This window comes from Mesoplodon bidens (assembly GCF_964165515.1).
Source record: "Mesoplodon bidens genome assembly, chromosome: 8".
Taxonomy (NCBI): domain Eukaryota; kingdom Metazoa; phylum Chordata; class Mammalia; order Artiodactyla; family Ziphiidae; genus Mesoplodon; species Mesoplodon bidens.
Window position 1 is genome coordinate 103157718 of NC_138165.1, and position 15639 is coordinate 103173356.

A 15639-nucleotide genomic window follows, 5' to 3' on the forward strand; every position below is an offset into this window, starting at 1 on the left:
CACACGGTTTTAATCCAATTAATATACTTGTTGCCTTTTAGACTTTGATCAACATGGTAGTCTTATAGAAAGGGAGAAGAAAATGATTGATATTTATCCTGGAACACTGTTTGGTGTTTTTCATTTATTCAACTCAAATTACTTCCTGTATATTAAAAATGGACTAATAATTGTGAGATATTTTGGAAACAGAAAGACCTCTTTAATCTTAACTACAGTGGAGAATTTTCCAGCAGATTGTTTGAGGTTTTTGAAATAGTCAATTGTACCTGCATTACTTCATTAGATAATTCACTCATCTATAAGATAATGTTTGGAAAAATGGAAAAGATTTTCAGCAGTGCCTTCACTGGAGAAAATCTGGTAAATTTAAAGTCATTGGAAAGTGTCCCCCCAAGATCAGGTGTCCTTGTTATTCATTTTCCAGTCTTTTCAGTTAAAAGGTTGTATAAGAAAGCAAAAGTTTCATTAACTAATGGACTGACAGCTCACAATTACTCTCCAGCGAGGATCCCTCCCTGCCTAACTTGAGTGTTTATCTCTGCCTATGGCATCAACACCTTTGGTAGTTGCCTGTTGGTGATTTAAGATGTCGTGAGGTTTATTTAAATAAAACAATAATAAATTGAAACGGCAAATCTCACATAAAATGCAGGATTTCAGAAAGGAGAAGAATATGACGTGGGAGAACTCTTTACCACATATCAAACTGTCGGCAAATGAGAGTCTGTCTGAGCGAGATCAGTTAAGATCGGAAGAAGAGAAAATCAGTGAGGTTCGTGACATGACAGATATTTCACAGGGGACTGATTTGAGAATCAGACTTAAAAGAACAATTGGCACAACTGATGAGGCTACTGAATATATTTACAGAACTGACATTCTTTATGATATTGTGACAAAAAGTGACCCATTAACATACAACTTTAAAGGAAAAATTATGATCTTCCAATCCAATCAACACCAGATTCATTATTTGTTTACTACATAATTCACACTTTCTATTTTTAAAATATTGATAAATGGAACTGATTTTTATAAATTTTATTATTCTTAAATATAAATTCCTAATCAAACATATTTTGTTCACTATTTAATGACATTTAGTCTTTGTAGGAAATTTATGTGCCCTTTTCCAGGTTCCAATTATCCTCACATGATGAAATGGCATTCAAGTCACTAGGTTTCATTCTTTCCTTTCAAGTAAACAAATATATTTTTTTAATTTTTATATGATTTTTGGTCTGAATTACCCAGACAAATTATTGAATTTTTTGTCTGCATAAATTAAGTGGAAGAACTGGCTGATCAAACTGTAATTGAACAGATAGATCTATCCATAGGCACAATGTATCAGAAGTCACTTATTGAATTCTTATTCTGTTCTTTTTATTATTTTCAAAATTATAGATTTTTAGGACAGAAACAACTAAGTATGTTGTGTAACTTATGTTAACACTGAAGTATGGGAGAAAATGATCAATTCTTCTTGTATCTTTGGAAGCAAAACTAAATATTTTTAAATTCCTATTATTTTATTTAATGCTTTTTAATACCTGAGCAAAGTAGTCTGAAATGTAAAATGTACAAACTAAAAATGGCACTTTTAAGTAATAATACCCTTGATACAAATTGATATTCATTACGTATCCACATACATTTAAAATAAATGTGTAACATCATGTTTAATAAGTAATTGAGAATTACATCCCACAAAACTTTCACATTTTATTTTACATTTATTCTAAAACAGCTGGTTTTACTTTAATGTTAATAATCTAATAATCACTTTGAAGAAACTGCTTATGACTTTTCAGATACAGTCAGTCTGTCATCAAAGAAAGTCTAATTAAATATGAATGACCATTGATCCATATGAGTTCCAATTTGTCACAATCAATTTAATTCTTCTAATACAGAGGAACATTATTCTTTTGCATTACTTATAAAGAAACTGATTAATTGACTGCATGATTGGTTTAATGATGGATATCCATCTTGTTCCACTAAAAATTTATGACAGCTAACAGAAAATATATATACAATAAAATGGTCGAACGTAAGTTAAAACTCAGGAAAATAGGCATTATGGCAAGAGGTTAGTATCATGGTTAAAAACAGCATAGATATTTAAGTTGTAACTCCTACACTGTTGTCATAATTAAACTTTTAACTTGTTTCTGGCATTTCTGGCAGCTGAAGTGAAATGGAGACATAAGCAATCATAAAAATATTATTTTTCATAAGGAAAAATAAGGAAGGTATTTAGACATAGGTGATTGACAAGTTCTGTTGTACCCCAAAATTCCAAGAGATTCCAACTACATTTTGGAGCTAACTATTATTATTATTTTAAATAAATCCAATGCAGTGGTAAGTGTAGGAATCAGATGGTCAGGATTTCATTCTTGGCCCCATCTATAAATATTTGTATGATTTGATTAATTCATTTAACTTTTCTTGACTTCAGTTTTTTAATCTGTAAAGGAAAAGGGCTGAGCAAGTTGGCCATTACCAATGTCCTCTGGAGCTCCAACATCCCATGCTCGATGGGTTCCCATTTCCTCAGCACAGAGAGAAAGGGATGTGATATTTCAAAAGGCATACCTTGTAGGTAACTTTCTCATTAGGGAAAACTTGTTTTAAGAAGTTAGGGGTCAACTCTCCTTCATGTCAATGTGCTGAGAATCAGAAAGAGAACTGATCAGTTTGGTTAGCCTGAGAGTGGTCACTTAGGAAATGAAAAGAGAATCTAGTCGTGGGGTGCTGGGTATCAACCTCCTAGTATGTCTCCTTCCTCACAAAGCCCAACTGCCACCAAGAAGGTATGCAAGGAGGGTAGGAACTGGGTCTTCCTCTATCCCAGAATCATGAAGGTGTCAGGAGAGAGTGCTGCCTGATTGACTCTCCAATCTTCCTCTTCTCATGGAGACATGTTATCAAAATCAGTGTTTTGACAGTCACTGTGAAACAGAGAAGCAGCTAACATGGGATTTCAGGTCTAATGTCATAGTCTATCTTGAAAATTGTGTGGAGTCAAAATAACCTTTGAAAATTCTTTAAGAAGCTTATAAATCATGGCATGTTGGATTTTGTGAAAAAGTCTAATAAAGTTTTGTTTCTTGGTGTGTGCATACTATATAGAAATATACAATATGTGATAGAAATACAAGTTAAACATAAGCTTACCATATTTTTAATAATGAAAGAGAGACAGAGAAATGGAAGAATAAAAAAGGAAAATGAATGTGTAGTATTGAATTTGCATGAGTTAAATGTGTAGATGATGCCCTACTGTGCCCTTAAATAGCAGCAGCTGTGTGAGACTCTGAAATGGGCAGTGTGTGAATTGATATCAGGATGAGTGAGATTCCTAGTTCACACTCCATGTCCTTAGGAGGAGAGACCTACAGGTCACTGTATTTATTGTTATTTCCTAGAACTAGTCTATAAGGCTTGGTTCCTGACTGATTCAACAATTAGGGTGAATTCCATTCTCTGAACTGGGCTTTCTTTTGGATGGGTGAGTGTTGCTTTGGTTTTTTTTTTTTTAATGCCTTGATTTTGCCTGTACATTTCAAGAGAATAAGATGCTCATCCATATCATGCCCAGTTGAGAGTCACTGCTACAATAAAGGTCATGGCATTATAGACAGAAGTGAAAGGGACCCAGAAGATCAGTATATGTAGGGTATACGTTATTGTAAACAGGAGGAGGTGGAGAATCAACAAGTCAAGCAATTAATTCCACAGTCACAACTGTTAAGTTCAGAACAAAATTAAGCACTACATCTCCCAATAGTCTCCCAATATCCAATACACCATTTTTTCCTCTTCCCCTCTTTACAATTCCTTCAATCACAGAGTAAAACTCCATTCAAATGAACAATACTAGATGAAGGTGCTCTTTGTGGATGAGATGAGTTCTAATAGTTCATTTGCAAATGATTATCTGGCAGCAGATACATATTTTACTAAAGGAGCCACAGGGATGGAGATCAGGGGCCCCTAAAAGTGTCAGGATGTGAAAAGTAGCATAAATGGTGGGTTTCAAGACTTCTTCTTTTTTTTTTTTTTTTGACATCTTTACTGGAGTATAATTGCTTTACAATGGTGTGTTAGTTTCTGCTTTATAACAAAGTGAATCAGTTATACATATACATATGTTCCCATATCTCTTCCCTCTTGTGTCTCCCTCCCTCCCACCCTTCCTATCCCACCCCTCCAGGTGGTCACAAAGCACCGAGCTGATTTCCCTGTGCTATGCAGCTGCTTCCCACTAGCTATCTACCTTACGTTTGGTAGTGTATATATGTCCATGCCTCTCTCTCGCTTCTTATAATGTTTCTATGGGAAACTGTCTTCACAGTTTCCATCTCTTCTTCAGATATGTATTACCGTTCAGCAGTGTAGGATCTCAGAGTCCTGAGCACCAGGACTTTCTAATTTCTAGTTTCTTTCTCTATAATAAATAGCACCTCCTGGGCAGTGTTTCCCTGAGAATTATAAATTGGGGAATGTGGCCACATCAGCCCTGGGTTTGTAAAGAACATGCATCCCAAGATAGAGAATAATCTCAAGTTTAGATTTAAGACAGAATCTGATATTTGCCCCTGATCCCCAACTTGCTAAGAGTGATAGATTAATTTTTTTCTGAGAGTTTCTGATAAATAGAAAAATAGAAATGTAAATGTGCTCTTGAATTTCTCTTTTTATTTAAATTTGAAAACAGATAATCTTTCAATAAAAAGTTGTTGATGGAGGACTTTAGTCTAGTTTATAGCATTGGGTTGCTTGTGCCATTAAAAAAATTGTTTGTTTGTTTTTCCCGTAAAACTAATGTTCTTAGAGACAAAATTTTGATTCTGATGGGCTTTAGTTTTACTGCTAGGTTAAACTTAGTCTTGGTTAAAATCAACTAATGGGGAATTTAAATCAAAATAGCTATTTTTCAAAAGTCTGTCTTTAATGTGTTTTTCATTCAGAGTGCCATGGAGGGGAGAAATTAGGTGTTTGGGATTAACATATATACACACTACTATATATAAAATAGATAATCAACAAGGACCTACTGTATAGCACGGGGAATTCTACTCAATATTCTGTAATAACCTAAGTGGGAAAAGTATCTGAAAAAGAATGGATATATGTATATGTATAACTGAATCACTTTGCTGTACACCTGAAACTAACACAACATTGTAAATCACCTATACTCCAATAAAACACCTGACATTATTACTGAAATAGAATCCAGTAAGCCAAACAGAATAAAAAGAACAAAACTAAATTATAAAAAGTGCAAGTGATTTAGAAAATAAGAGAAGCCTTCTTTCTTAAATTTCAAATTCAAGCTTAGATATGGTCAAGATGACAAATTATTTCTGTTTGCAAAAGTTGTATTTTCAGCATTTGCTGGCTTTAAACGAAGATCTGGCTTTTAGACTGCCCCCATGTGTTCTAATGATATCAGTGTTTGTCCAAACTGTGCACCAGGATCTCTTCCCCTCTACCCCCATTTAAAATAAAGTGTGGATTTTCAATCAATACAAAAAGAAAACTGAACTTGAAGTCAGAAGAACTTTGTAGACAACCTAGCTCTGCTGCATACTACTGTGTAGATTTAAAATCTAATTATTTTCTTCATTTAATTTCCTTTTACTTCAATTTTTTCAACAAGGAAGTGGAGACAATTATATCTGTCATAATTAACTCACAGGGATGTGATGATCAAATAATTTAATATATGGGATAACACAATAAAATACCAACTTTACTATCCACACACTAGTTACCAATGTAAGTGAGACCGACTTTCCTTTTGTAAGAGGTAACTATGTATTGTAGTACAATGTACTACCGCAATAGGACACACTGGGTGAGAATCCTGGATTCTGTTTTATTTTCATAATTCCTAGTTATGTAAGCTTAGCAAATCAAATAAACTTTTTGTAAAAGAGATGACTAAAGACTCTCTACCCAAACTTTTAGATCTAAAAAAAACAAAACATCCCTCTTTTTTTTTTTTTTCCTTGAACTAGACTACTAGTCAGAAAACATTTGGGTTCTGGGTCTACAATGCAACTAACACAGGAAAATTTCATCCTTCCACAGCTCAGCTTCCTTCTTTGAGACACCTTCCAGCTTTGATAAACAGTGGTTTTAAGAAATCTGTAATGTAATCCACATAACATTGCACATTTAGAGATGAAAATATTCAAAGTAAAACCTCATTGGAGCTTTCACAGAGGTAAGGTAATATAGTGGGATAACTAAAAAAAAAAACATAAATAATTCCTTTTTAAAAAACCATCCTTCAAAATTTCTAAAGTATATGAATCAAATAAAATTATAAGATCAATCTCCACAGAATACTGTGATTAAAATTTCAGTAATTTATATCTTTGATTCATTAAGACATTTAAAATCCAACACAAAAATATATAATTAACTTGATATATTACAAAATCATTTTGTCATATCTGTCTAATTGTTAGAGTGTCAAATTGTTTTATAATTCTTAAGAGAAACAGTGATTTATAATCACCAGCTTAATTTTATTAGATACTGAAAACATTTCAGATTTAGACAACACAGATATTGATTTATAACAATTTGATTTTCCCCTTGACTGCCATTTTCTTGAAAAGTTTGTATAAAGTATCGTCATCAATTATCTAAATTTCAAAGCTTTGTGGACAAGTGGTACAATGAATATAATATTTCTACTGTTTTAAAATTCTAGTTCATTTTTGGCATATCAATTAAATATTATAGAAAGAAAATTGGATTTCTTGTAGTCAATGAAATAGGCAATAAAATGAACTGAATCTTTTTATATGAATAAGGACCCTAATAAAGTAGCTGAATTATTACACTGAGTGGTAGAAATGTGACGTGTCTTGGTGAGTAAACAGTAATATTCAAAAGGTTTAATTTGCTTCAGCTGATGTTAATTCTATATTAACATTTTTACAGGCTACTACAAGATACAGAGCAATTTCATTGCAGTTAGTTTGCTCTTTAGAAGGTCATTTTAGAGTACTGCAATAGAAATAATTTTAAGGAGTTATTGGCATAATGAGTTTCTAATATTTTAGAAAATGTCTCAGCATTAGAATAGATATATAATCCCGATTCGAGCACGACAGTATTGATCAGCAAAACTGGATTTAGAGCAAGCACTCTCCTATCGAAAATGTCTCTATTGGGATGTTGGAACCACACAGCTCACCGTTTCAATACTAAAGACCTCAGGCTGTAGAACAGACAGTGCAGAAAGTGAGCCCCCAGTTTGCTTGACTTTCAAATGCCTCACACGTTAAACTAAAAATAATGACTGTCTATCATCTATCTATCTATCTATCTATCTATCTATCTATCTATCTATCTATCTATCCATCCATCTATTTAAAGTTTTAAGAAGTATTCCTGTGGTTCTTATTGTCCTTTTCATACATTAGGATGGAATGGAATGACTTAGTGGTAGTTTGACCGTGTTTGGCTTCACAGAGATTTGAGCAGCTTCAGGCCATGCTTACAAATCCTTTTAGAGCCCTTTGCTAACCCGCCAGGGAAGGGATGCTCAAAGAGGAAATGCCTGTGGAGTTGGGAAAGCTCTATTTCCTTACGGAATACAACTACTTCAAGCCTCTAGATGGCAGTCTTTAACAGGGTTGAAAAGCGGCGTCCATCCCCTTCTACCACTCCCCACTTCAGTCCCACCCCCAGCTCGACTACTCGGCAGAATAGTATCAGCTCCGTGTGTGCTTTAGCCTGTGGATGTTGGATTTAAGTGCTCTCCAAGAATTCGAGCTTCATATGTTTATCCCAGGGCCTGATACGCGGCTGGAAGCTGCCTAAACGTTTGCTTGGGGAAAAGAATGGTCAACACGAAGCCCCTTTTGCCTAGGAAAGGTGGGGCTGTGCAGGCGGCAGTGAGACACCTTCAGCCCTGGGCGGCTGCATCCCGTGCTCTCGGTGCGCACGCTCCGCGCGGAGCACAAAGAGCGCAAAAGCCACCTGCCCGGCTGGCGGAACCCAACCAGTGATCTCCTCAATTCACCCCTGCGGTTTATGCGGGTAGAACTATTAAAATCTGTTTCTTCAATTTGCAAAGGACTGAGTTGGAAGGACCGCGGAGTAGAGGCAAAGGGAGAGGAGACAGGACGAAACGCAAATCAGGGAAAACGTGTTGCTGCCCCCTGGCAGCGTCTAAGGTGGCGGGCCTGACTCCCCCGTCTGCGGACCCCAGGGCTGGTGTGGCCAGGGAACGCTGGAGGCCAGAGATGCTAAGGAGGAACTCGCAGCCTGGCAGGAGGTTGGGGGCAGCTGAGGCGGGTGGGACTGGGGGCGGACAGAGGTCTTTTCTATCCAGGGTCTCCGGTCGGTCGGGCGTTAGGGGCAATCGCTCCCATCTCTATCTCCCCAGCCCAGCAACTGCAGACACTCGCCCGGGTCCGGAGGGACGGGATGTAGGGGTACTTTACCCTAGTCCTGCTCCGTCCTATTTTCATCCCTACCTTGGAACCTATCTCTCTACAAGGCGCGAAACCTCTCGAGGCTGGGTCCACAGAAAGTCCAAGCTCCAGGCTTCCCCAGCGCCCCCGCCCTAGAGCCTGACACGAGCTCTCTCCCACCCTGTGCTGATCTGGCTCGCAGGCTCACCCAGCACCGCTCCCTGTGGGCCAGTTGACAGGGCCCTCGATCTTCCCTAGAGCTCCTCGCACAGCCGCGGCCGGACTTAATTGTAAGTTCAGAGTCCTCGGTTTCCGCGCGAGCCCCGTACAGACCGCGGCGCCCGCAGGGCAAGTTCGTGAGCGACTCGTAGCAGAGAACGGAGATTGATGGGCGTTGGGTTGGGCAGAGGGGGAAGCAGGTCTTACCTCGGTGTGGAGAGCAGGGAGTTGCCATCCATTGTCTATGGGCGCGTTGAGAAGAAAGACTGAAAGTGCGGGCGAGGGATGGGAAGTCTGCGATGCTAGGACCCGGTTCCCAGAGCGCAGAGACAGACGCGCGCGGGCACGGAGGCGCGCAGGCTGGGACCACCGCGGCCAGGTGCTGTCTGAGCCTCTCTCCTCCCGGGCGGGGAAGCGTTGCACCCTGCGACCGCCAGATAGTCTCCTCCCAGGCGTTCCCTCTGATCTTGCGAGTGCGCTTGGCCAAAGCTCCAACCCTTCTACCCGGCTCCTGTCCTCCTCCAAGGCAACTCCAGTCTTCGTTGCCAGTGGCACCTTCTGAGTTTTCCTTGCCTCTCCCGGTGCCCAGCAGAGGTGACTCCGACAGAATTTCTCTCCCCGCCTCAAAGTCTCGTCCCCTTCTCTCTGTCTCTCTCTCTCTGGGAAAGCAGTCTGAACCCTGAAGGTGTTCACCCACTTTCCCACATTCAGGCTCTACTGGCAATGCCTACATTCCCCACTGGTCGTGCACCACCCCTTTGGCTGCCTCTCTCAATTTTATTTTTATTTGTCTTCTACCATGTCTTCTACCATTCATCACTCAGAGCAATGCTCTTTGATCTGCCAACTATTTTGCCTTTGCTTGGACTAGACTCTATTCTCACAATTCTGCAACAAACTCATTTTGCTTAATTGTGACTCACTCATACCTCATCTGTTAGAAGCCTGTGTGCACACAGTGATTTCAGAACCTATGACAGTGGTCATCCATCAGAGGCCAGCACCAGGCCCTGGAAGGAAGGGCTGTCACAAAAATAATCTGTATTTTCTGCTTCAGTGTCTCCTTGAGCAAAAATGACAATTGTTTTAAGAAGGAAGACACTGATAATAGCAAATGACTGTTAAGATGAGGGTGCTGTTGATTATGATATTTTTTTATTAAATAAAAAACAATATTAAAGAAAACTATGGGACTTCCACAAATGGGAAGATGGAGGACATGCACTTGGCCCTATTCCTCCTGGTAATCACAAATAAAAGCTCTGGAGATTGTAAAACAAACATAAGAAGACAAAAGGATAGACAGAAGAAGGTGGGCAAGCTAGAGACCTTGGGACCCAAGAGTAACAAGATAGTGAGTTCCTGGGGTTTTCTTTTGGCCTCAGATGTCCCAGACTTGGAGCTGAAGGAGCTGACAAAACCAGAAATGTCCGTGAATGCAGACAAAAAAAGCCTCTTCTCTTTAGCCAAAGGACAAGGAAAGGGACAGCCCAGAAAGACAGACACTCTGCAGAAAATAACAGCTTCAGTCTGGCAGACCATCAAATAAAAAAGTCCTGTGGCCCCACTCAACCCACTCCATCAAAGGCCAAGTGAGGCATCTAGATTCATTCTATTAATACCATTCCTAGGCTCTTAGGAGGTATCCCAAACCCCCAGCGCAGGTGGTATCAGTGAAAACTCCAGCAGGAAGTGTCAGCCTTCCCTCCCTACCTTGGTGTCACCAAAGCCAACAAAACAAATGAGATTAACAGTCTCCTAACATAGTACACTAAATGTGCAGGCTTTACAGAAAATTACTCATCCTACCAAGAACAAGGAAGATTTCAAATGGAATTTTTTAAAAATCAAGAAACTAAGATGACAAAGATGTCACAAATTTCTGACAAAGATTTTAAAGTAGTCACAATACAAATGCTTCAATGAGCAACTAAAAACACACTTGAAACAAATGTGAAATAAAAAAGAAAGAAAGAAAGAAAGGGAAGAAGGATAAAAGGAAGAAAAAAGTCTTAACAAGTAAATAGAATGCATAAAGAAAAAAATGGAAATTTTATGACTGGAAAATACAGTAATCAAAATACAACACTAACTGGATGATTTCAACAGCATAATAAAGTGAACAGAGAAGAAAAATCAGTCAACTGGAATATAAACAATGTAGATTTTCCAGTATGAACAAAGGAGAGAATATATGCTAGAAAAAAAAAGAAGGAAAGGAAAAGAACACAGTCCCAAGAACATGTGAAGAAAAATGGCTGAAAAAAATCCCCAAATTTGGCAAAAGACTTAAAGCTATAGGTTCAAGAAGCTGAGCAAAATCCCAACATAATAAACCCAAAGAAATCCACTCAAAGACATATCAGAGTCAAACGTCTAAAAATTAAAGACAAAGACAAAATACTGAAAGCAATTGTAGAGAAACATCACCTTACCTATAAGGGAAAACAGTACAAATAAAAGCAGAGTTCTCATCAGAAACCATGGAGGCAAGAAGTGACATAACATTTTTTACACTGCTGAGGAAAAGAACTGTCAACACAGAATCAAGTATCCAGTGAAAATATTGTTCAGAAATGGAGGTGAAATCAAGACATTCTCAGATGAAGGAAAACTAAGAAAATTTGTCATCAGAAGACTTACCCTAAAAGAATGGCTAAAGGTGGTTCTCCAAACAGAAGAGAAACTATAAGGAAGGAATCTTGGAATACCAGGAACAAAACAAAACAAAACATGATGAGCAGTAATATGATAAAACAATAGTTTTCCTTTCTCCTCTTGAGTTTTCTAAATCATATTTGACAGTTAAAGTAAAAATTATAACATTGTCTGATGTACTTCTAAATATATGTAGAGGAAATATTTAAGACAATTGTATTATAAAGGAGATAAGATACAGGGACATAAGAGACATGAAGTTTCTACACTTTGCTCAAACTGGTAAATTAATACCACCAGAAGACTTTGATAAGTTATGTGTATTTAATGCAATATGTAGAGAACTCACTAAGAAAAGCTATACAAATAGATATGCTCAAAATATTATAGATAACTCAAATTGAAATAAATATGTTAAGTAACACACGGTAAGGCAGGGAGAAAGGAAATAGAAACAAAAAAGGTAAAACAAATAAAAAACAAAAATGTCAGTTTTAAGCTCTAATATATCAATGATTACATTAAATTTAAATGGTCTAAATACAACAGGTAAAAGACAAAAATTGGCAGAGTGGGTAAAAAACATGACTCAATTATATGCTGTATATCAGAAATTCATTTCAAATATAGCTATATAAGAAAGTTAGAAAAAGGTATATCATGCTAGTATTAGTCAAAAGAAATCATGAGTAGCTATATTAATATCAGATACAGTAGACCTCAGAGCAAAGAAAATTACTAGAGACAGAAAGGGAGGTTACACAGTGATAAAAAGGTCAATGTACCAAGATGACATAGGTACTCTAAATGTGTACATGACAAAAAACAGCTTCAAAACCTGTGAAGAAACAAACTCATAGAACAGACTGGAGAAATAGACAAATCTACAGCTATAGTTGCAGACTTTAACCACTTTTTCTCAACAGCTGATAAAACAACTAGACAGAAAATCATAAAGGATATAGAAGGACTTAACACCATAAACCAACAGGATCTAATGAACATTTATAGAATGCTCTGCCTAAAAGCAACAGAATATATATTTTTTCAAGTGTTCATTAAACATATACCAAGATACATCTGAAGCACAAAGCTAACCTCAACAAATGTAAAAGAATTGAAATCATACACAGAGCGTTCCCCAACCAAAATGGAAACAAAAATATCAAGAACAGAAAGATAAAAGGAAAACATCCAAACCTTTGAAAACTAAACAGCATACTTTTAAATAATCCATGGCTCAAAGAGGAAGTCTCAAAGAAAGTTAAAAAACACAATGAATTCAATGAAGATGAAAATACAACATATCAATATTTGTGAGAGATAATTAACCAGTCCTGATGGGAAAACTTACCATGATAAATGTATATATTAGAAAAGTAGAAAATTCTCAAAACAGTAATCTAAGCTCCCACTTCAAGCACTTAGAAAAAAAAATATCAGAATAAACCTAGAGTAAGAAAAGGAAGGAAATAATAAAGATAAGAGTACAAATTGGTGAAATTGAAACAAAATGTAGGAAAAATCAGTGAAATGAAGAGTTACATCTTTGAAAAGTTCAGTAAAATTGACAAATTTTTAGCAAGATAGACAGAAAAATGGAGACGGTGCAAATTACCAATACCAGTCACAATATGGAATATCACCACAGATCCTGCAATCATCAAAAGATAAATAAGGAAATACTATGAAAAACTCTGCACACATTTTATTTGACAGCGTAGGTGAAATTGACTAATTCCTCCCCAAACTGAAATTACTTATTATGTTTGAATTGCGTCCTCTCCAAAAAGATACGTTGAAGTGCTAACCCCAGTGTTTCACAATGTGAATTTATTAGGGAATAGAGTCTTAGTGGGTTTAAGCAAGTTAAGATAAGGTCATTGGGGTGGACCCTAATCCAATATAACTGATGTCCCTATAACAATGAGAAATGTGGACACAGACACACAGAGAGCGAAGACGATGTGAAGAGACACAGGAAGAATGCCATGTGATGATGGGAACAGAGACTGGAATTACATGGTCACAAGCCAAGGAATGTCCAGGACTACCAGAGGCTGAGAAAGTCATGGATCCTTCTCCTACAGGTTTTAGAAGGAACATGACTTTGCCGACACCTTAATTTTGGACTTCTAGTTTCCAGAACCTGAAGGCAATAAATTTCTGTGATTCTAAGCCACCCAGTTCATGGTATTCTTTTATGGGGGGGCATAGGAAACTAATACATTACCTAAACTGACCCAATATGAAAACAAATAATTTGAATAACCCTATAACTGTTAAGGAAATTGAATTTATAATAAAAGAAATGCCTCCCTAAAAAATCTCCAGGCCCAGATGGTTTCACTGAAGAATTCTACAAACACTCAAAGAAAAAAAATTAACACTAATTAAACATAATCTTTCCCAGAAAATAGGAGAGGAGTAAATATGTCTCAGTTTATTTTATGAGGTTGGTATGCCTTGATACCCATATCAGAGGGACACAAATAAAACTATGAACTAACATAGCACATGAATATAGATGTGGAAATCTTAACAAAATATTATCAAACAGAGTTCAGCAACAAGTAAACAGAATTATATACACTGATGACCAAGTGGGGATTATTTCAGGGATGCAAGGGTTGTTCAGTATTGGAAAATCAATCAATGTAATCCACCATATTAACAAGTAGAAAGAAAAAACACATGATCATATCAACTGATGCAGAAAAAGCATTGGACAAAATTGAGCACCCATTTATGATAAAAAATATTGGAGAGAAATAGGAATAGAGAAGGACTTCCTCAACTTGAATAAAAATGCATGGCAAAAGCCTATGTTTAGTTATGTTTAATGATGGGAGATTGAATTATTTATCCCTAAGATAAAAAACAAGGCAAAGATGTCAACTCTTGCCATACTTATTCAACATAGCACTGAAAATTCTGGCCAGTGCAATAGACAGGAAAAGGAGATAAAAGGCATACAAATTGGAAAGGAGGAAATAAAACTGATCTTATTGCAGAATACCTTATTTGTCTATGTAAAAAATCTCAAGGAATTTATAATAAAATTTGAAAAGGCTAGAGATAAAAACTTGCAAGGTTGCAGGATATATGCAGAAACAAATTATATTTCCATTTACTGGTAATGAGCACATGGACATTGAAATTAAAAATACAATGCCATTTAAATTTACTCAAAAAAACGGAACACTGAGCTATAAATCTAACAAAACATATACAGAAATTGTAGCTGAAAAGTCAAAATACAGATGAAAGAAATCAGAAAAACTCTAAATAAATTGAGAGACATACTTTGCTCATGAATTAGAAGACTCAATATAGTAAAAAGGTCAATTCTCCCCAAATTCATATGTAGGCTTAACACAGTTCCTATCAAAATCCCAGCAGGTTTCTTTTTGGAGATATAGACAAAATTATTCTAAATATTTATATAGAAAGGGAAAGGAATTAAACAGGTATAACAATTTAGAGAAAGAAGAATAAAATCGTAGAAATCAGTCTACTTGATTTCAAGAATTAGCGTGTTACTATGTTAATTAAGACTGTAGTATGGGTGGAAAAATAGATAGATAAATCAATGGAATAGAATAGAGAAACCAGAAATATACCCACACAAATATGCCCAAATGATGTTTAACAAAGCTGCAAAAACAATTCAATAGAGGAGAGCAATTGGAGCAAATGTCCAACTTCTCCAACATTATTTGTTGACTTTTCAACAAATAATGTTGGAGAAATTGGACATTCGTATGTTAAAAAAAATGGACCTTGACCAAGTTTCACACAACATGCAAAAATTAACTCATAACAAATCTCAGATTGAAATGTAAAATATAAAACTATAACACTTTTAGTACAAAACATTGGAGAAAATTTTGGGGATCTAGGGCTAGGCAAAAGTTCTTAGACTTTTAAAACTTTTTGTTCTGTGAATGACCCTGTTAAGAGGATGCAAAGATCAATTACACATTGGAAAAAAATATTTTCCACCCAGATACCAGACAAAAGACTAGTGTCTAGAATACATTTTTAAATCTCTCAAAATTCAACTTAAAAAAAAATAAACAATTCAACAAAACATGGTCAAAAAACAGAAGCAGGCGTTTCACTGAAGAGAATTTACAGATAACAAATAAGCTCATGAAAAGATGTTCAATCTTACTCTCCAGTAAAGAAATGCAATTTAAAACCACAATGATATTTCACTATATACCTATCAGAATGACTAAAATAAAAAAGAGTGACAAGACAAAGTGTTGGTGAGGATGCAGACAAAACGAGTCACTCA

General features: G+C 36.5%; 1 protein-coding gene across 2 annotated transcripts in view; it reads right to left on the bottom strand.

The window, feature by feature from the left end:
- The window catches only part of SPHKAP (SPHK1 interactor, AKAP domain containing), a gene marked incomplete at both ends in the record, with an annotated part of 145792 nt that extends 136875 nt beyond the window's left edge, over positions 1–8917 (bottom strand). For both annotated transcript variants that reach the window (XM_081242166.1, XM_081242165.1), the window contains one exon: positions 8886–8917. In XM_081242166.1, coding sequence (XP_081098292.1) covers positions 8886–8917 — 32 coding nt within the window. The remainder of the gene's footprint in view (positions 1–8885) is intronic.
- Positions 8918–15639: the final 6722 nt, after the last annotated feature.